Raw genomic sequence first — 22,212 nt, 5'->3', positions numbered from 1 at the left:
TCTCCAAAAAGTACGATCTTTGTCCCCATGTGCAGTTGCAAACCGTAGTCTGGCTTTTTTTATGGCGGTTTTGGAGCAGTGGCTTCTTCCTTGCTGAGCGGCCTTTCAGGTTATGTCGATATAGGACTCCTTTTACTGTGGATAGAGATACTTTTGTACCTGTTTCCTCCAGCATCTTCACAAGGTCCTTTGCTGTTGTTCTGGGATTGATTTATTTGCACTTTTCGCACCAAGTACGTTCATCTCTAGGAGACAGAACGTGTCTCCTTCCTGAGCGGTATGACGGCTGCGTGGTCCCATGGTGTTTATACGTGTGTACTATTGTTTGTACAGATGAACGTTGTACCTTCAGGCGTTTGGAAATTTCTCCCAAGGATGAACCAGACTTGTGGAGGTCTACAATTTCTTCTCTGAGGTCTTGGCTGATATCTTTTGATTTTCCCATGATGTCACGCAAAGAGGCACTGAGTTTGAAGGTAGGCCTTGAAATGCATCCACAGGTACACCTCCAATTGACTCAAATGATGTCAATTAGCGTATCAGAAGCTTCTAAAGCCATTACATAATTTTATGGAATTTTCCAAGCTGTTTAACTTATGGCTCAAATCCCGTTAACGGGATCGATTTGACAACATCCGGTGAAATGGCAGAACACCAAATTAAAATTAAATTACTATAAATATTAAACTTTCATGAAATCACACATGCAATACACCAATTAAAGCTACACTTGTTGTTAATCCAGCCAACATGTCAGATTTCAAAAAGGCTTTACGGCAAAAGCAAACCATGCGATTATCTGAGGATAGCACCCCACCAAACAAACATAGACAATCATAATTCACCCTGCCAGGCGCGACACGAAACTCAGAAATAACGATATAATTAATGCCTGACCTTTTGACGAGCTTCTTCTGTTGGCACTCCAATCTGTCCCATAAACATCACAAATGGTCCTTTTGTTCGATTAATTCCATCGTTATATATCCAAAATGTCCATCTATTTGGCGTGTTTGATCCAGAAAAACACCGGTTCCAACTCGCGCAAAATGACTACAAAATATCTCATAAGTTACCTGTAATCTTTGTACAAACATTTCAAACAACTTTCCAAATACAACTTTAGGTATTTTTTAACGGAAATAATCTATCAAATTTAAAACAGGATAAACTGTGTTCAATACCGGAGGAAAACAAAGTGGAGCGTGCTTTCAGGTCACACACCTCAACCACAACAGTACACTTCACTCGACCTTCGTTCTGAACAGGGCTACTTCTTCATTACACAAAGAAAAAACATCAACCAATTTCTAAAGACTGTTGACATCCAGTGGAAGCGATAGGAACTGCAAGCAACTGCCTTAGAATTCTAGATTCCCATTGAAAACCCATTGAAAAGAGTGACCTCAAATTATTTTTCCTGGATGGTTTGTCCTCGGGGTTTCGCCTGCCAAAATAAGTTCTGTTATACTCACAGACATTATTCAAACAGTTTTAGAAACTTCTGAGTGTTTTCTATCCAAATCTACTAATAATATGCATTTCCTAGCTTCTGGGCCTGAGTAGCAGGCAGTTTACTTTGGGCACGCTTTTCATCCAGATGTGAAAATACCGCCCCGTAGCCTAGAGAAGTTAAAGCAACAGTCAACTTAGTGTATGTAAAATTCGGCTACAATGAATTATAAATGAAATAATCTGTCTGTAAACAATTGTTGGAAAAATGACTTGTCATGCACAAAGTAGATGTCCTAACTGACTTGTTAACAAGAAATTTGTGGAGTGGTTGAAAAATGTGTTTTCATGACTCCAACCTAAGTGTATGTAAACTTCCGACTTCAACTGTATATAGATATATGTACTGCGTATACAAAATATTTGGAATCTTTCCATGACAGACTGATCAGGTGAACGCTATGCTCCCTTATTGATGCCACATGTTAAATCCACTTCAATCAGTGTAGATGACTAGGAAGAGACAGGTTAAAGAAGCATTTTTAAGCCTCGGAACAATTAATACATGGATTGTGCCATTCAGAGGGTAAATGGGCAAGACAAAAGATTGAAGTGCCTTTGAATGGGGTATGGTAGCAGGTGCCAGTAGCAGAGCCATGGCACTCAGAAAGAGTACTGTGTTCTCCCCATGATGCCTGGCTCTGTTTAACTTCAGTTGTTAGCCAGCAGGGACTTGAAACAAATACCAAAATATACTTTTTGGTGGAATTGTCCTTTATTAGTCTATTGTTGACATAGTCCCAAATGTTTTGCTTGTCAGCATTCAAGTTAAGTTATGTAACTTTCAAAATACAGTAATCATCCCTGTATGATGTGATCCTGCATTCCATCATACGGTGGTATTTTTATTTGTTTTGAAAGTTACATATCTTAACTTGAATGCTGACAAGCAAAACATTTTGGGACTATGTCAACAATGGACTAATGAAACAAATAGATCATTTTTGGGTTGAATTTTCTTTTAAGTCCGTCCTGGCTAACAACTGAAGCTTAACAGAGTCAGGCCTCATGGGGAGAACATACTCTTTGAGTGTCTTGGCTCTGCTACTTAAACTACCACATTGTTTAATACTGCAGAATCATGGCTCGGGGTAGTCTGTGACCGATTGAGAAAGTGCATGTGGGTGTGTGTGTATATGCGCGTGTGTGGGTGCATGTGTGTGTATATGCGTGGGTGCGTGTGCCTACCCATCTGTGTCCTCTTGCTGAGTGAGATTTGGCACATTCTCTTGCTCACTGTAATGCGTCTTTTTTAGGCCTGCTAGAAAATCTGAATCAATTTTTACTACGACACGGGGGTCATTAAGTAGTACATCAGGGAGAAAGTAAACAATCCAAATCATCTAGTCTCTGCCATCATACTGTAAAACGGGCAAATAATCTCCATAGCTGTTTTGTTGCTGTAACTTAAAACCCCTACTGAAGAATAGTGTTGGCTCTGGTTGGGGTTTTGAAGAAAACATCATCCAATGAATAATTCTCTTTTTGTCTCTTTGACTACCTCCATCTTTTCTTCTTTCTCTCTCGCTTTGTCCCTTTCCCCACCCACTTATCTTTCTCCCATCCCTCCCTCTCTTCTTGTTCTTCTCACTCTCTGCCCCTCCCTCCCCCTGTAGACCATACATCAGTTGGAGGTCTGGGGGACAGTTTCTATGAGTACCTGCTGAAGGCCTGGCTCATGTCAGACAAGACCGACACAGAGGCACGCAAGACCTACGACGACGCTATCGAGGTACGCACCATACCTTTACCTGGTCTCCATCGAGACTAGCTTCCCTTACCTGGTCTCCATGGAGATGGCTTTGATTGGCAAACACACAGCTGTGTTTCAACTCCATCTAGCCTACTCTGAAATAGCAACTACCTTGCTCTATATCCTTCAGGCCAGATAGTTAGGATTGTCCCTCAACTCCTCAAAGTCCTTTAACTGCAGGGTCAACTGGGTTCCATGTTTGCCTTTTATTCAGTGTGTGATTTAGTTAACAGTAAACAGATGCCTGGACTTTATGGCCAGTTATTGATGTTGATTGATCAGGGTTAGTAGGTGCCAGGGAGAGGAGAACAGCAGATTCTGCTGCTGCTCTCAAGGACTGGAGCAGAGGACACTTAGACAACATTGTTCCTGTTTCCGCCACTGTGCCAGGGACTAAGTACCTGTCCTTTATCTCTCTCTCTCCTTCATACACACACCTACCCCTTCTACCATCACCACCCAAACACCCTCCTCCCTAAACACACACCTTGCTCTCCTACCACCACCCACACCCTTTCCCCACCTCCCTCCAGGCCATCGAGCGTCACCTGATCCGTAAGTCCAACGGCGGCCTGACGTTCATCGGGGAGTGGAAGAACGGCCACCTGGAGAGGAAGATGGGTCACCTGACGTGCTTTGCCGGGGGGATGTTCGCTCTGGGGGCCGACGGCTCGCCTGACGACAAGGCTGGACACTACCTACAGCTGGGGGCTGAGATCGCACACACCTGCCACGAGTCCTACGACCGCACCGGTGAGACACATCTAAACATATAGGGAAATCAAAGAAAGTTTAGGTATAAATGGTAACTTGTAATGGGGTGGTCTGGGTACAATGAATTTGAGTTGTTCCCAGATGTTGAGTCAGATTTAGTGTGAGCTCAGGATAATGTGTTGTTTTTTTAAAACGTGAGGTTACCATTAGAACTGGCTGAACTTCCTGGAAGTAAGGTTTGACTGATATTTTGTAGTTTTATCCAGCATTGGGTTGCACATTTTGGGGAATATTCAGAGGTGGAAACTTTCTGTGGTAATTAACGTGAATATATGGGAATTAGCAAAAAATATGCAAATTCATATTAATACCATTTAAATGTAGATGTTTTTTGCATTGGATATATTTACCATATCATATGGAGACAAACATAAACCTTTTACCTTATCATAAGTAGACATAATTGCAAATGATTAAATCCTTCCAATAGACAAAAAAAAAAACTTTGTTTCAAATTGAACTTCAATTAAATGAGTTGACTCTTCACATGGGATGATTTTATGGAACAACAAAAGAAAGGGAATATTGAATGATCCCCAATGATCCATCGCATCTCCCAGAAACGTTTTCAACATACATCTGTAAAATGATAGTCTAGAAACTAAAGCTTTGGTTGTCTTCCTCTCAGGCTTCCTTGTCTTCTCCCTGGACCTTTTCAATGTCCACCTCTTGAACATCAGACTGAGGCCTCATCTTCACTGTCACTTTCCAACCTTGTTGAGGATGGCTCGTTGTCAGGCTCAAAAAGCCTCAAATTTGCCCGGATGGCCACCAATGTTTCAACCATTGTATTGGTCACCCTGTTGTGAGCTTTGGTGTGTGTGTTCCCAAACAAAGACCAGTTGTGCTCTGAGGCGGCTGATGTTGCTGGGATTTGGAGGATGATGTAGGCAACAGGGGAAAGATCCTCAGATCCACAATGTCCCTTCCACCAGGTGGCTGTTGAGATATGTTGGCACGACTGCCATATTGCATCTCCATCCCAAAGCCCTTGCTTGGAAGTGTACTTCACCAGACTGCCAAGAACCTCGCCCTCATCCAGGCCAAGGTGGCGAGACACAGTAGTGATGACACCATAGGCCTTGTTGATCTCTGCACCAGACAGGATGCTCTTGCCAGTGTACTTGGGGTCCAACATGTACGCTGCGGCGTGTATGGGCTTCAGGCAGAAGTCTTCACGCTTTTTGATATACACTGCTCAAAAAAATAAAGGGAACACTTAAACAACACATTCTAGATCTGAATGAAATAAATAATCTTATTAAATACTTTTTTCTTTACATAGTTGAATGTGCTGACAACAAAATCACACAAAAATAATCAATGGAAATCCAATTTATCAACCCATGGAGGTCTGGATTTGGAGTCACACTCAAAATTAAAGTGGAAAACCACACTACAGGCTGATCCAACTTTGATGTAATGTCCTTAAAACAAGTCAAAATGAGGCTCAGTAGTGTGTTGCCTCCACGTGCCTGTATGACCTCCCTACAACGCCTGGGCATGCTCCTGATGAGGTGGCGGATGGTCTCCTGAGGGATCTCCTCCCAGACCTGGACTAAAGCATCCGCCAACTCCTGGACAGTCTGTGGTGCAACGTGGCGTTGGTGGATGGAGCGAGACATGATGTCCCAGATGTGCTCAATTGGATTCAGGTCTGGGGAACGGGCGGTCCATAGCATCAATGCCTTCCTCTTGCAGGAACTGCTGACACACTCCAGCCACATGAGGTCTAGCATTGTCTTGCATTAGGAGGAACCCAGGGCCAACCGCACCAGCATATGGTCTCACAAGGGGTCTGAGGATCTCATCTTGGTACCTAATGGCAGTCAGGCTACCTCTGGCGAGCACATGGAGGGCTGTGCGGTCCCCCAAAGAAATGCCACCCCACACCATGACTGACCCACCGCCAAACCGGTCATGCTGGAGGATGTTGCAGGCAGCAGAACGTTCTCCACGGCGTCTCCAGACTCTGCCACGTCTGTCACGTGCTCAGTGTGAACCTGCTTTCATCTGTGAAGAGCACAGGGCGCCAGTGGCGAATTTGCCAATCTTGGTGTTCTCTGGCAAATGCCAAACGTCCTGCACAGTGTTGGGCTGTAAGCACAACCCCCACCTGTGGACGTCGGGCCCTCATACCACCCTCATGGAGTCTGTTTCTGACCGTTTGAGCAGACACATGCACATTTGTGGCCTGCTGGAGGTCATTTTGCAGGGCTCTGGCAGTGCTCCTCCTGCTCCTCCTTACACAAAGGCGGAGGTAGCGGTCCTGCTGCTGGGTTGTTGCCCTCCTACGGCCTCCTCCACGTCTCCTGATGTACTGGCCTGTCTCCTGGTAGCGCCTCCATGCTCTGGACACTACGCTGACAGACACAGCAAACCTTCTTGCCTCAGCTCGCATTGATATGCCATCCTGGATGAGCTGCACTACCTGAGCCACTTGTGTGGGTTGTAGACTCCGTCTCATGCTACCACTAGAGTGAAAGCACCGCCAGCATTCAGAAGTGACCAAAACATCAGCCAGGAAGCATAGGAACTGAGAAGTGGTCTGTGGTTACCACCTGCAGAACCACTCCTTTATTGGGGGTGTCTTGCTTATTGCCTATAATTACCACCTGTTGTCTATTCCATTTGCACAACAGCATGTGAAATTTATTGTCAATCAGTGTTGCTTCCTAAGTGGACAGTTTGATTTCACAGAAGTGTGATTGACTTGGAGTTACATTGTGTTGTTTAAGTGTTCCCTTTATTTTTTTGAGCAGTATATTTCAGAACTGCAGTTTCGGTATGGATTTCTTCTCTTACATCTGCAAGCAGAGTCTGAACATCAGACAGGATGGCATTGTCTCCCTCAAGCCGTGCAATGGCTACTGCTATAGGTTTTAGGAGTTTCAGGCTGCTTACCACTCTCTCCCAAAATACATCATCCAGGAGGATCCTCTTGATGGGGCTGTCCCTATTGGCAGCCTGTGATATGGCCATTTCTTGGAGAGATTACTTTCCCTCCAGGAGATGTCAAACATGATGACAACACCACTCCAACTGTTGTTGCTGGGCAGCTTCAATGTGGTGATCTTATTCTTCTCACTTTGCTTGGTGACGTAGATTGCTGCTATAACTTGATGACCCTTCATACCTAACCATTTCCTTGGCTCTCTTGTAGAGTGCATCCATTGTTCAGTGCCATGATGTCCTTGAGGAGCAGATTAAATGCATGAACAGCACAGCCAATGGGTGTGATGTGAGGCTAGGACTCCTCCACTTTAGACCAAGCATCCTTCATGTTCACAGCATTGTCTGTCACCAGTGCAAATACCTCCTGTGGTCCAAGGTCATTGATGACTGTCTTCAGCTCATCTGCAATGTAGAGACCGGTGTGTCTGTTGTCCCTTGTGTCTGTGCTCTTGTAGAATACTGGTTGAGGGGTGGAGATGGAGTTAATTATTCTTTGCCCAACAACATTTGACCACCCATCAGAGATGATTGCAATACAGTCTACTTTCTCTATTATTTGCTTGACCTTCACTTGAACTATGCTGAACTCTGCATCCAGCAAATGAGTAGATCAAGCATGTCTGGTTGGAGGGGTGTATGCTGGGCGAAGAACATTCAGAAACCTCTTCCAATACACTCTGCCTGTGAGCATCAGAGGTGAACCAGTTGTATACACATTAATCAGCATTTCTCTGACAACGTTCCTCCATTGAGTCAAAAAAACGTCTGATTCCAGGAGGACCGTGAGTTGTTGCTATCGATAAGGTGTCTGATTCATCATTTTCACCTCGAATAGAAGTAGAGGGACTTTTGTCAGAGGTTGCTTGTTGTGAGAGCTGAGGGAACTTTATGCACTTGGCCAGATGATTCTGCATCTGTGTTGCATTCTTCACATATGATTTGGCACAGTATTTGCATATGTACACAGCTTTTCCTTCTACATTAGCTACAGTGAAATGTCTCCACACATCAGATAGTGCCCGTGGCATTTTCCTGTGAAGATTAGGGGGAAAATGAATTAAAAAAATAAAAATGCAATTCCACGCTAGTTAAGCAGTTAGATTAAACAACTCCTTTGTAAGATACATGTTTTAAAATGAAACATGTATGGAAACAGGTGAATTAACACTCCTCAGTTAGCAGGCTCAAGCAAGCTAAAACCCACATGGTAGCAAAAACAAACTATCAGAAATTGTGAACAAGTTAGAAATGATTTAAACACACTTTGCTGTAGGCTTGTATTTACTAGTTAATAAAAAATCATGTATGTCCTATAAAATATATTCACCCCACCCAGTATTGTAATCAAAACTTAACAGAAAGCATGTAGTCCTTGGCTCAGACAGTGTAGTAGTGTGGGCTCAATAGCATCTCATTAGTGTGCAAGATATTGAGAATCAGCTGTACATCTGATGGAAGAGTGCACTGTGCATGCAGAGGGTTGCAATTCCATTGAATTGGGGATAGTTTACATTTACATTTTAGTCATTTAGCAGACGCTCTTATCCATACATTTCCTTTCATACATTTTTTTTTTTCCTGTGCTGGCCCCCTGTGGGAATCGAACCCACAACCCTGGCGTTGCAAACACCATGCTACAGGGAAGGCTATAGGGAAGGCTAACCAATATATGAATTGAAATAGAATTGCCTTATGTCTATCCCATGAATTTAACCTCTAGGGGACCCCTTCCTGTTCTTATCCCGTTAACGGGATTGATTTTGACAACAGCCAGTGGAAAATCAGAGGGCCAAATTCAAAACAGCTAAAATCTCATAATTCCATTTTCCCAAACAATCAGCTATTTTACACCATTTTAAAGATAAACTTCTCGTAAATCCAACCACATTGTCCGATTTCAAAAAGGCTTTACGGCGAAAGCATAAAATTAGATTATGTTAGGAGAGTACATTGACAAAAATAATTACACAGCCATTTTCCAAGCAACTAGATGCATCACAAAAACCCAAAACACAGCTAAATGATGCACTAACCTTTGACGATCTTCATCAGATGACACTCCTAGGACATTATGTTACACAATACATGTATGTTTTGCTCGATAAAGTTCATATTTATATCCAAAAACAGCATTTTACATTGGCGCATAATGTTGAGAAATGTTTTCCCTCCAAACCTACCGGTGAATCAGCACAATGAGCTCACATATTACAGAAATACTCATCAAAATGTTTGATCAATATAGAAGTGTTATGCACAGAATTATAGATACACTTCTCCTAAATGTAATCGCTTTGTCAGATTTTAAAAAAGGTTCACGGCGAAAGCACAATTTGCAATAATCTGAGTACAGCCCAGAAGACACCAGTAACAAGCAAACAGAAACCCGCCATCTTGGAGTCAATAAAACTAAGAAATGACATTATAAATATTCACTTACCTTTGATTATCTTCATCAGAAGGCACTCCCAGGAACCCCAGCTCCACAATAAATGTTCGATAAAGTTCATATATATATGTCCAAATAATCAATTTTGTTCGCGCGTTAGGTTCACTATCCAAATCCACAACGCGCATGCTTACTTAGTCCAGACGAAAAGTCCAAAAAGTTATACTACAGTTTGTAGAAACATGTCAAACGATGTATAGAATCAATCTTTAGGTTGCTTTTATCATATATCTTGAATAAAATTCCAACCGGACCTATCCGTTCTCTTTAGCAGTGAATATGAACTCAGCTCGCTCCCAAGTCATTGCGCGTGACTGAGCCCATGCCTTATAATGGGACACCTACTTCCTTGTGCTGTAATTCCCATCAAATTCACCATAGAATCTTCAAACACCGTTCTAAAGACTGCTGACATCTAGTGGAAGCTTTAGGAAGTGTAAAATGAACCCTAAGTCACTGTATACAGTCAAGGCAATCACTTGACAAAACTACAACCTCAGATATTCAACTTCCTGCTTGACTTTTTCTCAGGTTTTTGCCTGCCATATGAGTTCTGTTATACTCACAGACGCCATTCAAACAGTTTTAGAAACTTCAGCGTGTTTTCTATCCAAATCTACTAATAATATGCATATTCTATTCTATTCTATTCTGGGCCAGAGTAGTAACCTGTTCAAATTGGGTACGTTTTTCATCCGGCCGTGAAAATACTTCCCCCTAGCTAAGCAAAATTCCCAAAATTTACCGGAAAGTTTCCAACCCTTTGCAACCTGAATCCAGTGGTCTCTGGCTTCCATCCACAGTGACAAGGCGTGCAGAACAAATCTGTCAAAAGTCTCCTGGCTGCTACTTGATCACTGTAATCTGCTCCTATTACTCTAAATGTTTAATTGGCAGGAAATATGTTGTGTACTTATGCTAAACCAGGAAAATTAATGGATATTGAATATCTCTCCCTCCCTCTCTCTGTAGTGTTGAAGCTGGGTCCGGAGGCCTTTAAGTTTGACAGTGGTCTGGAGGCAGTGGCAGTACGTCAGAATGAGAAGTACTACATCCTGAGGCCAGAGGTCATCGAGACCTACTGGTACATGTGGAGGTTCACCCACGACCCCAAGTACAGGCAATGGGGCTGGGAAGCAGCCCAGGTGAGCCACTGGAAAATCACTCCAAACTATTACTACTATGATATTGCCCTTATGCTTTTACTGATCCATCATGCCCAATCCCCTATCACCTCCTGACCCCTAGCAGTACCTTCTCTGTACCAGTGTACATCTGAAAGAATTGGATAAGTGCATTGACCCTTTGTAACTTAAAAAAGAGAGCGGATCAGTGACAACAGACTAATGCTACTTGAGAACAGAGAACTCCTTTTTCTCATTTATTCTCTCCAGTTATAATCCTCTTTTTTCCATCTCTGTTCCATTTTAAGGCTTTTATTTTCAACGGTCAAAGTGAAACACTCTTCTACCTCTGCTTTCTCTTCATCCTCCTCTCAATCACTCTGCTCTTTCATTTTTCACTTCCTTTCTCAATCTCTCCTCCTTCTCGCCACCATTCACCTGTCTTATCTCCCTCTGTCGCTCTATTCTCCTCTCCCTCTTCCCCCCCTCCTCGCTTATCTCCTCTCCTGTTTCCCCTCTCTCGATCTGTTCCTGTGTGTTTGTGTTGGTGCTCTTAAGAGCTGTTGTTGTGGGTCTGAATGCAGCCTCCCTCAGCCCGAGTGACTGAGTGGAGATGAGGGAGTTCTCTTCTTTGTTCTAACCTCGACTGCTCCTCTGCACCATGCACATCTCTCTCCTTTCCTCTCCTCCTCTCTGACGCTCTCTCCTTTCCTCTGACGCTCTCTCCTTTCCTCTTACGCACTCTCCTTTCCTCTTACGCTCTCTCCTTTCCTCTTACGCTCTCTCCTTTCCTCTTATGCTCTCTCCTTTCCTTTCCTCTTACGCTCTCTCCTTTCCTTTCCTCTTACGCTCTCTCCTTTCCTTTCCTCTTACGCTCTCTGCTTTTTTTTTAAAGCTTCTCCTTTCCTCTCCTCTCTCATACGCTCTCTCCTTTCCTCTCCTCTTACCCTCTCTCCTTTCCTCTTCTCCTCTTAACCTCTCTCCTTTCCTCTCCTCTCTCTTACGCTCTCTCCTTTCCTCTCCTCCTCTCTTACGCTCTCTCCTTTCCTCTCCTCCTCTCTTACGCTCTCTCCTTTCCTCTCCTCCTCTCTTACGCTCTCTCCTTTCCTCTCCTCCTCTCTTACGCTCTCTCCTTTCCTCTCCTCCTCTCTTACGCTCTCTCCTTTCCTCTCCTCCTCTCTTACGCTCTCTCCTTTCCTCTCCTCCTCTCTTACGCTCTCTCCTTTCCTCTCCTCCTCTCTTACGCTCTCTCCTTTCCTCTCCTCCTCTCTCTTACGCTCTCTCCTTTCCTCTCCTCCTCGTACGCTCTCTCCTTTCCTCTCCTCCTCTCTTACGCTGTCTCCTTTCCTCTCCTTTCCTTTCTCTTACTCTCTCCTTTCCTCCCCTCTCTCACGCTCTCTCCTTTCCCCTCCTCCTCTCTCACGCTCTCTCCTTTCCTCCCCTCTCTCACGCTCTCTCCTTTCCTCCCCTCTCTCACGCTCTCTCCTTTCCTCCTCTCTCTCACGCTCTCTCCTTTCCTCTCTTCCCCTCTCTTACTCTCTCTCTATTCCTCTCTTCCCCCTCTTACGCGCTCTCCTTTCCCCTCCTCCTCTCTCATGCTCTCTCATTTCCTCTCTTCCCCTCTCTTACTCTCTCCTTTCCTCTTACGCTCTCTCCTTTCCCCTCCTCCTCTCTCACGCTCTCTCCTTTCCTCCCCTCTCTCACGCTCTCTCCTTTCCTCTCCTCCTCTCTTACGCTCTTCCTTTCCTCTCCTCCTCTTACTCTTTCTCCTTTCCCCTCCTCCTCTCTCATGCTCTCTCCTTTCCTCTCTTCCCCTCTCTTACTCTCTTCCCCTCTCTTACGCTCTCTCCTTTCCTCTCCTCCTCTCTTACGCTGTCTCCTTTCCTCTCCTCCTCTCTTACGCTCTCTCCTTTCCTCTCTTCCCCTCTCTTACGCTCTCTCCTTTCCTCTCCTCCTCTCATGCTCTTCCTTTCCTCTCCTCCTCTCACTCTTTCTCCTTTCCTCTCCTCCTCTCACTCTTTCTCCTTTCCTCTCCTCCTCTCACTCTCTCTCCTTTTCTCTCCTCCCCTCTCTTACCCCTCCCTGCTTCCCTCCCTCTCTACCTCTTTCTGCCCCCGTCTCGTACTCTCTTTCTCCTGTTGTGATGAAAATCACCTGGCAGTTCTATACAGTTTGATCCCCCTACCTGTCTCTAGTGCTCCTACACCGTCACATCAGCTCACGTTTGATCTCACACACACACACACTCCTACTATTTTACCTGAGGCTCTGTGTAGTAGCCAGCTTACCTTCCTAAGTCCTAAGCCTGACCATTAGTGAGAACATCTAAGATCAATGTCTAGGGGCAACTTCATCCTACCTCGTCTAAGCGTGTGCGAGTCATGTGTGTTGAGGTTTGTCGGCCCAGCTGTTGTAGTGCACGGCCCTGTGAAATGAGCCCAGTAGAGAGCAGCTGTACACACACACACACCCTTCTCCTCCAGATAGAAGAGAAACAGACTCACACACTTTATTAACCCAGATGGTATTAGGACTGGATTCTAGTTCAGGTGTGCGTGTGGCTGGGTAGTTGTGATGTGCGTATGTGGTTGTGCCCAGGCCTGAAGTAGAGAGGCAGTCTAGGAGTGTGTGTGTGTGTGTGTGTGTGTGTGTGTGTGTGTGTGTGTGTGTGTGTGTGTGTGTGTGTGTGTGTGTGTGTGCGTGTGCGTGTGTGTGTTCAGAAGGACAAACGCGCGCACACACATCGGATGCGGTGGTCCATGAAAAATGTAAATTAGTTCCATCTCCTTTAGAGAGATTCTGCTGACAGCTACTGACTAATAGAGGGACATTAAGAGAGAACAAGACAAGTACCGATAGAGGGAGAGAGACAAACTCATCTTACTGTGTCAATTAACAGATCCACCATCTTTACCCTCCCTTGAATTACACCTGATGCGGTGCAGAGGAGGGAAGAAGAGATTTTAAAAAGAAAACTGATCAACTCTGTCTGGACACTTCAGAAAAGAAATACTCTGTGCATTGTAAAATCACAGCTCTAACACTTTGACTGAGGTCACAGATGGAGACATTCCCTTCAAATCTCAATTAAAACTAAGTGATTTTAAATCAAATGTTATTCATCACATACCCAGTTTAGACTAGAGTGGTGATGGATAGAATGTCTCCTCCTTAAACAGTGTTTTAATGGGATAAGAGTCTACCCATCTCCTGATTAAATTGTAAATTACTGTAATGTAAATTACTGTAATGTAAATGACTAATGTGAATGTGTGGTAATTAAGTGCTGCTCTCGGTCTCCCCCTCCAGGCCATTGATAAGTACTGCAGGGTCAGCGGTGGGTTCTCTGGGGTCAAGGACGTCTACTCGTCCAACCCAACCTACGACGATGTTCAGCAGAGCTTCTTCCTGGCCGAGACGCTCAAGTAAGTCTTCCTCTATTTGCTCCTCTGTGTAATGTTCATTCACTTCCAGTTGGTATGAGATGGGAATGTCCTGGCAGCCCCCAGAATGCACTGGAACTGTGTGCTCTGCTCCCCCCCGCTGGTCGTTCTGCTTGTTGCTGTTCACAAACACTACTACAGCACTGATGAACAGAATATAGCAGCTGAATATTGTCTGCTCTCCCTCCTCTTTCCCCCTCCCTCTCTCTTCTCCAGGTATCTGTACCTGTTGTTCTCCAGTGATGACCTGATGCCTTTGGAGAGCTGGGTGTTCAACACGGAGGCCCACCCCCTGCCGGTACTGCACCTTGCCAACCTCACCCTCCCAGGGAGCCAGGGCCAGCGGTAGAGACCAGGGGGCCTCCAGACCTCCAGGGGGCCACAGCGGCCCTGCCTGCCTCCATCTCTCCCTCTCACTGCTACAGACTGCAGAAGGAGAGAGCTCAGACCACTGCAGAGTGGAGGGCACTGAAACAATAGCCTTTCTCACTCGCTCTTTAATTCTCTGGCTCGTACTCTTTCTATAGCTCTCTCTGCTTATCGTCAGGACGGAGGGTGCGTTCCACTTTTGTGATTGACTGGGAAGTCCTCCTATTCGGCGTGACTTTTTTGTTGAAACACAGAGCCACAATCAGGAAGCTTGATTTGTTTTGGCCAAACTGTCTCATAATGGACGCACATAGGAGCAAGACAGTGTGTACGAACAGACAGACAGATGGACCTTCCTCTGAAGGGATGTGTATGTTCAGACAGACTGATTAGACAGACTGACAGTCAAACTGAAGACTATGGGATCTATGGGGTTTGTTTTCTTTTGTCATTCTGTGTCCTGGACGCTGATTGGCGGGGACACGACAGACTGCGACCGTCCTAGTCCTTCTGCCATTTCCTGTTTACTGTCTTACTCTGAACTTTGACCTGGAACTGTATCAGTGTCACTTTGTGGACGGGAGCAACGGCTTCATGCCTACCCTTCTGGAACCTTTGAAAAGTGGACTGGTGATATGGAACTATTTTCCATAGCATTCTCTGCTACATTCTGCCGTTTCTGTATACTTTCTCCTCTTTCTACTCTTTTGTCTCTTTCTGTCACACACTCTCTCTCTATCTCCCTCTCCTTCCATCTCTTATGATTAGCAGGTGGCATAGCTTAGCCTGGCCTCATGTTGTTGCTGCTATTCAACCGATGCTGCATCTCTACCTTGTCTTATCACACCATTCCAACTCCCTCCATCTTCTCTTTCTTGTCATTCTTCTTCACTTCTCCAATCACGCCTTTCTGATCTGGTAAACTTCCGTTCCTGTCTTTTCCATAAATCACTACCACTCCACAGACAGATTGGGACAAGGCTTGTTTTGGCAGTGTTTTCTGTCTGCTGATTAAATGGCCCCTATAGATAAATTGTTATGCACTTTGTTGTTTGTATTACTAAGAGGGAAAAGAGTTACACCACTGTCGGAGCTGAAGACACAAAGCCCTCCATTTATAATCTGTGTCTTTTGACATGGACCCATAGTGTTGCACTGCCACTGATGGGTAGGGCCTGGAGTTCTTACTCTTCAGGAACAACTCCTCACCCTGCTGATAGGATTCTACCCAAACTGTTTCTTGTTCTTATTCTAATCACCACTTGCAAATTAGGACTTGGCCTCAGTCACCTGTGCAATGAGTGCATGTTGAATGTTATGGCATTCATTCTCTATGGACTTGTGTGTTCTAAATGGATCTATTGTGTTTTGTGTGAATGTGGTTTCTGCAACAGTAGATGGAACGCAAGGAAGTCTGCTGTGTTCAGTGATGAATCTGTGATTGGTGTGTTGATGGGGAGGGGGATACTTTAGGTTTAGGGGGCTGAAGGTAACACTAGGAAATAGAAGGGTACCCTGAAAGAAATAACATTTTTGTTGGACCTATACATTATTTTAAAGCCTTATCAAGTGTTACAATGTGATGCCTTTCGCCAATACTGTGCTTTTTCATTATCATTTTTTTACAAAAAGTTATTCATACACCAGTTCCTTTTCTATGAGCCATCCTGCTGTCCCTCTAGCAGAGCCACCCTGCTGTCCCTCTAGCAGAGCCACCCTGCTGTCCCTTTAGCACAGCCACCCTGCTGTCCCTCTAGCAGAGCCACCCTGCTGTCCCTCTAGCAGAGCCACCCTGCTGTCCCTCTAGCAGAGCCACCCTGCTGTCCCTCTAGCAGAGCCACCCTGCTGTCCCTCTAGCAGAGCCACCCTGCTGTCCCTCTAGCAGAGCCACCCTGCTGTCCCTCTAGCAGAGCCACCCTGCTGTCCCTCTAGCAGAGCCACCCTGCTGTCCCTCTAGCAGAGCCACCCTGCTGTCCCTCTAGCAGAGCCACCCTGCTGTCCCTCTAGCACAGCCACCCTGCTGTCCCTCTAGCAGAGCCACAATGATGATGATGGGCTGATTACAGAACCACTCACCTTGCCAATCAATAAAGCCATACAATGTGAGTCTCTTTTTAGCTAATTGATTGGTTTCTGTCACTCATTACCCATGTGTTAACTGAGTACCACCTGGCTGCACCTATATAACACCTGTCCCTCCATCTCACCATTCCTTTTTCCTCTACCTCGTTTTACTCTGTCACACCCTTTCTACTCCTTCATATCCCTACAATTTTCTATTTGTCTCTTTCTCCCCAGCTATCCCTCCCCCTGTCCCCATCTGTTGGCAGCTCAGTGTCTCCTTCTAGTGGTGGAGGCAGTAGCAGCAGCCTACTGGTGTAGAACGTTATGAAGTATATGTATCACTGTTTGCCCCCCCTGCCCCCACCTTACTCTCTGACATTACTTCTTTCTGTCTGGGGAGGAAGCCCAGGCCTCCTTTGGCGCTGTCAGTCGCCGTGAGGATGTTGATTTTGAAAAAAAAACTGTTCTGTATTTGTATTTTTACTGAACAAAAAGAGACATGTAAATATGTTTAAATGAGACACAAATTCAATAAAGATGTTATGAAAAGTGAACAGAATAACTAAAACGGTGTATTGGTGATGTTTGTTACCTGTTGTTCATTCTGTTCCCTTATCTAATGACGTTTACATGCAGGTGTTAGCTTGTGGTGTTCAGCACCTTTTTACTGTACCTCTTTATAGAAGGTGAAGTCAAGTCTTCTCTTTCAGCTCCTGTCCTGAGGGGGCAGTCTTGATTAACAAAACATAAATTCAACAGCTAATGCTTAACAATAACGTTTCATTGATTTCACAGATTTTAAGATCCTATTTCAGACGTTCAACACCAAAACCTTGATCTGATGCTCGGCAGAGATCACTGCTTGGTGTTATAATTCCAGTCCCAAAAGATGAGCACACCTGTGTTCTGTCTCGTGGTGCTGCCAGGGACATAGAGTTCCGCAGTTCAATTCTTTATAAGAGAACTCCTGCACACATCATCTCTACACGTTTAGTGTATTGTCTGATGACGTTGGGTTCTGGGACCTTTTTGCCCTGCTCTCCACGTTATCTTAGTAGGAAGACCTACAGTTACAGGGAACAGGTATGTCACAGCCCTGGCATGCAGCCTCTGCCTACAAAACCACCGCATGTCACACTGCCCCCTCTCTTCCCCCCACTTTCTGACGGATGTCTGCTTGGCGCCACTACACTCAACAACCCCTGTTCAAAGCCTAGATTAAGTAATCATGACATGACCGATGTCATGACAACTGGTGTCGATGGAAGACAAGTGATTATACTATTTAAATGAGTCATAAAATGTCAGTGCAGAGAATCTTTCCCAATGTAATGTTCGTTTCTGTTCAGATTAGTAATTTTAGCAGTTCAGTAATGTTTCCTACAATGATTTTGTTCAGCCTCTGTCCAGATTGGGATGGCGGACTCTCCTGCTCTCATCCACCCCGCATTTATCAGTCTCATCAGTTTTAGTGACAGGCTGACAGGCCAGGATGGATAGACAGAGCAGGGCCTGACCACCTAACATCTATCTGACCTGAGGAGAACCCTTGTGTCATACAGTTTACAGATTAGGACTTTCAGACACGCAGGCTGCATCTCAATGGTCTAAAATGGCTTCCACTCTTCATCTGCACTGATCTGAAAGGACAGGTGAAAGCACTATGGCGGTTTAAACTGGTGCTTCGCTTCCACCTGTCCAGTAGAAGAAACAAAGCCACTTAAAACTATTGAGATGCACCCACTACAGACATACCGGTACCATCACTGCATTTACAAATGGCCAGAAAGAGTACTGGCAATAATACAGCATAGCAAAACACATGAGTAAATCAACTATACACCTTGTCTTTGTTCCTGGAAAGCATTTCCATTATGTTCTAAGGATCTGTTGGACTGATGTGCTCCTGAAGAAGGGAGTAGTCGGATGTGGGTAATAAAAGAGCATGTGAAAATATTTGGACATTGATTTCTATCGCTGGTTATTGGCCCACTGAATGTCATAGGTTTATTTCAAATATTTGTGTTGTCCATGTCCTGCTCCTCTAGGCTGCTTCATCTGCACACATCCTGGAGTGGAAGGGTGTGTGTGTGTGTGTGTGTGTGTGGAGGAACAGGACAGGTGTGTCGAGAATGGGACTCTGCCAAGGTTACAGTGATCTGAATGGGTAAATACACTTGTCCCAAGCAAACAACCCTATTTCACTCTTCACATCATACATACAGTACACAGCAGTTCACCCCGTGCTCTCATTTTCACACAAGTGAGATTTTGTGGGGGTTAGATTTTGCTGGGGTTAGAAGGATTACTTTATCCTATCCCAGGTATTCCTTAAAGAGGTGGGGTATATTAACATCTGCTAACCATGTGTATGTGACCAATAAAATTGTATTTGATTTAGAGCTCCAAGACAGGATTGTGTCAAGACACAGATCTGGGGAAGGGTACCAAAAAATTCCTGCAGCATTGAAGGTCCACAAGAACACAGTGGCCTCCATCATTCTTAAATGGAAGAAGTTTGGAACCACCAAGACTCTTCCTAGAGCTGGCCGCCCAGCCAAACTGAGCAATCAGGGGAGAAGGTCCTTGGTCAGGGAGGTGACCAAGAACCCAATGGTCACTCTGACAGAGCTTTAGAGTTCCTCTGTGGAGATTGGAGAACCTTCCAGGACATCTCTGCAGCACTTCACCAATCAGGCCATTATTGTAGAGTGGCCAGACAGAAGCCACTCCTCAGTAAAAGGCACGTGACAGCTCAATTGGAGGTTACAAAAAGGCACCTAAAGGACTCTCAGACCATGAGAAACAAGATTCTCTGGTCTGATGAAACCAAGATTGAACTCTTTGGCCTGAATGACAAGCATCAAGTCTGAAGTAAACCTGGCACCATCCCTACGGTGAAGCATGGTGGTTGCAGCATCATGTTGTGGGGAAGTTTTTCAGTGGCAGGGACTGGGAGACTGGAGGATCGAGGGAAAGATGAACGGAGCAAAGTACAGAGATCTTTGATGAAAACCTGCTCCAGAGCGCTCAGAACCTCAGACTGGGGTGAAGGTTCACCTTCCAATGGGACAACAACCCTAAGCACACAGCCAACACAACGCAGGAGTGGCTTCGGGACAAGTCTCTGAATGTCCTTGAGTGGCCCAGCCAGAGCCCGGACTTGAACTCGATCCAACATCTTTGGAGAGACTTTAAAATAGCTGTGCAGCGACGCTCCCCATCCAACCTGACAGAGCTTAAGAGGATCAGCAGAGAACAATGGAAGAAACTCCCCAAATACAGGTGTACCCAAGAAGACTCAAGGCTGTAATCGCTGCCAAAGGTGCTTAAACAAAGTACTGAGTAAAGGGTCTGAATATTATGGAAATGTCATATTTCTGTTTTTTATTTGTAATAAATTTGCAAACATTTCTAAAAACGTGTTTTTGATTTGTCATTATGGGGTATTGTGTGTAGACTGATGAGAGAAAAATAATCTATTTAATCCATTTAGAATAAGGCTGAAACGTTTTTGTTGTTGAAAAAGTCAAGGGGTCTGAATACTTTCTGAATGCACTGTATAAAGTACACACTAAAATAACCGTAACCTTTTTTTTCAGCTTGCAATTTTGTTTCTTTGTTTAATTTCTAAAGCATTGTCTGGATTTCTGTTTTGCAATGTGTATTACACTTAAAAATATGTTGATAATTGAAAATATTTAGTGCACCTGTTTAGAAAAAAGAAATGGAAATTGTATAAACATTTAATGGGCATAACAAGTAATTTATTCCTTCTTTTCTTTACACAAAATACAGCCTCACAGTATTACGTCATTACCATCACTGAACAAAATGATAAATTCTAGTATTTTTTTCTAGATTTTACACATCAAGTCACACAAGAACTGGGTAGTGGCAGTGGAGAACAAGGATATGACATGGAGAGTGTATGATATTATATCTCCACCTTCAAGAAAAGTCACTTTGAATATGTCAAGATAATATTATTTGTCATTACCTATAACTAGATCTATATTTTCTTCTATTTTAAAGAATAGATCTCATTATGTGGTTGAAATGTATCATATGACAGCTGATCATATTAACCAAGTAAACCTTATGGCCTGGCAGTTAAATCCCCCAAATTTGCTAATTGTCTTTACAACCACAAAATGTGGTTAAATCCATGTATTGTCAAATAAAATGGTCACAGCCAATACCAGTTTCTGTTAAAGTATTTCTGTTGATAAAATTATTTTTCAAGAAACGTAATTAAAAAAAAAAAATGCCAAAAGTGCCGGTAGTTGCAAAATCACCCACATACATTTCCTCTACATTGAGAAAGACTTGTTCATATTTTTGAAGATCTCATTGACTATCACCTGTTTCACTCTATGCAACGCCTCAGCTTGGTCAGAGGAGGGAGCATAGTGCTACTCTCTGTTGCAATACCACTGAATTAAAACGTAATATAGTGCTATATGATGGACAATTACCAAGCTGATTTGTCAATACCAGTTCTTGGCTCTGGTTTGCAAGGGCCACGTAGGATATCAAAAGTTCAGTAAGGATTTGTTCTTCTGCTGCACCAATACTGTATAGATGTGTATACAATTAATATTATGAATGCCTAGTCATGTCTTCCACCCCTAACATGTGGGCTGAAACATATTTAGTGTATTACAGTTTTTCTCAATCACGGACAAGCATTTTTTTGGAGTCCACAAGACACAGAACTCACTGGCCTTTTACAAAACAATACATTTATTTTCAAAACATAAGGGTCGTTCCATGAAATGAGTACCTTTTAGGTAGTGTAACTTAGTCAAAACAAACGTTTTATTTCACCTAATTTTAACCATCACACTACCACCACCATGCTTGACTGTTGGTATGAGGTTCTTACTGTGGAATGCAGTGTTTGGTTTTCGCCAGACATAATGGGACCCATCTGGTCCAAAAAGTTGACTGAAGTTTTCCAAAAAGCACCAGGAAGCACCTGGATGATCATCAAGACTTGGACAGTGGCGGTTCAAGCTTGTATGGCTCTTTGGGCAACCCCCCATAAAAAGTAATAATAAAAAGTAACACAAGAATAACGAGGCTATATACAGGGGGCACCGGTGCAGAGTCAGTGTGCGGGAGTACAGGTTAGCTGCAGTAGTTTATGTGTCAGGGGGCTAGGGTCAGTCTGTTACATCTGGAGTATTTCTCTTGTCTTATCCGGTGTCCTGTGTGAATTTATATATGCTCTCTCTAATTCTCTCTTTCTCTCTTTCTTTCTCTCGGAGGACCTGAGCCCTAGGACCATGCCTCAGGACTACCTGGCATGATGACTCCTTGCTGTCCCCAGTCCACCTGGCCATGCTGCTGCTCCAGTTTCAACTGTTCTGCCTGCGGCTATGGAACCCTGACCTGTTCACCGGACGTGCTTGTTGCACCCTCGACAACTACTATGATTATTATTATTTGACCATGCTGGTCATTTATGAACATTTTAACATCTTGACCATGTTCTGTTATAATATCCACCCGGCACAGCCAGAAGAGGACTGGCCACCACTCATAGCCTGGTTCCTCTCTAGGTTTCTTCCTAGGTTTTTTGCCTTTCATGGGAGTTTTTCCTGGGGAGTTTTTCCTAGCCACCATGCTTCTTTCACATGCATTGCTTGCTGTTTGGGGTTTTAGGCTGGGTTTCTGTACAGCACTTTGAGATTTCAGCTGATGTACGAAGGGCTATATAAATACATTTGATTTGATTTTGATTTGAAGTAAGATCAGTCACTA

At 44.2% G+C, this 22,212-nt stretch overlaps 1 protein-coding gene across 1 annotated transcript in view; it reads left to right on the top strand.

The window, feature by feature from the left end:
- LOC115161105 (mannosyl-oligosaccharide 1,2-alpha-mannosidase IB) overlaps positions 1–17,011 on the top strand; it is a 120,474-nt gene extending 103,463 nt beyond the window's left edge. The window contains exons 10-14 of the mRNA XM_029711853.1: positions 3,129–3,244; positions 3,799–4,018; positions 10,416–10,588; positions 13,877–13,992; positions 14,227–17,011. Coding sequence (XP_029567713.1) covers positions 3,129–3,244; positions 3,799–4,018; positions 10,416–10,588; positions 13,877–13,992; positions 14,227–14,359 — 758 coding nt within the window. The 3' untranslated portion in view covers positions 14,360–17,011. The remainder of the gene's footprint in view (positions 1–3,128; positions 3,245–3,798; positions 4,019–10,415; positions 10,589–13,876; positions 13,993–14,226) is intronic.
- The last annotated feature ends 5,201 nt before the right edge of the window (positions 17,012–22,212 follow it).

Source organism: Salmo trutta, chromosome 24, assembly GCF_901001165.1.
Source record: "Salmo trutta chromosome 24, fSalTru1.1, whole genome shotgun sequence".
Taxonomy (NCBI): domain Eukaryota; kingdom Metazoa; phylum Chordata; class Actinopteri; order Salmoniformes; family Salmonidae; genus Salmo; species Salmo trutta.
This window is presented reverse-complemented; position numbering and strand designations above follow the sequence as displayed.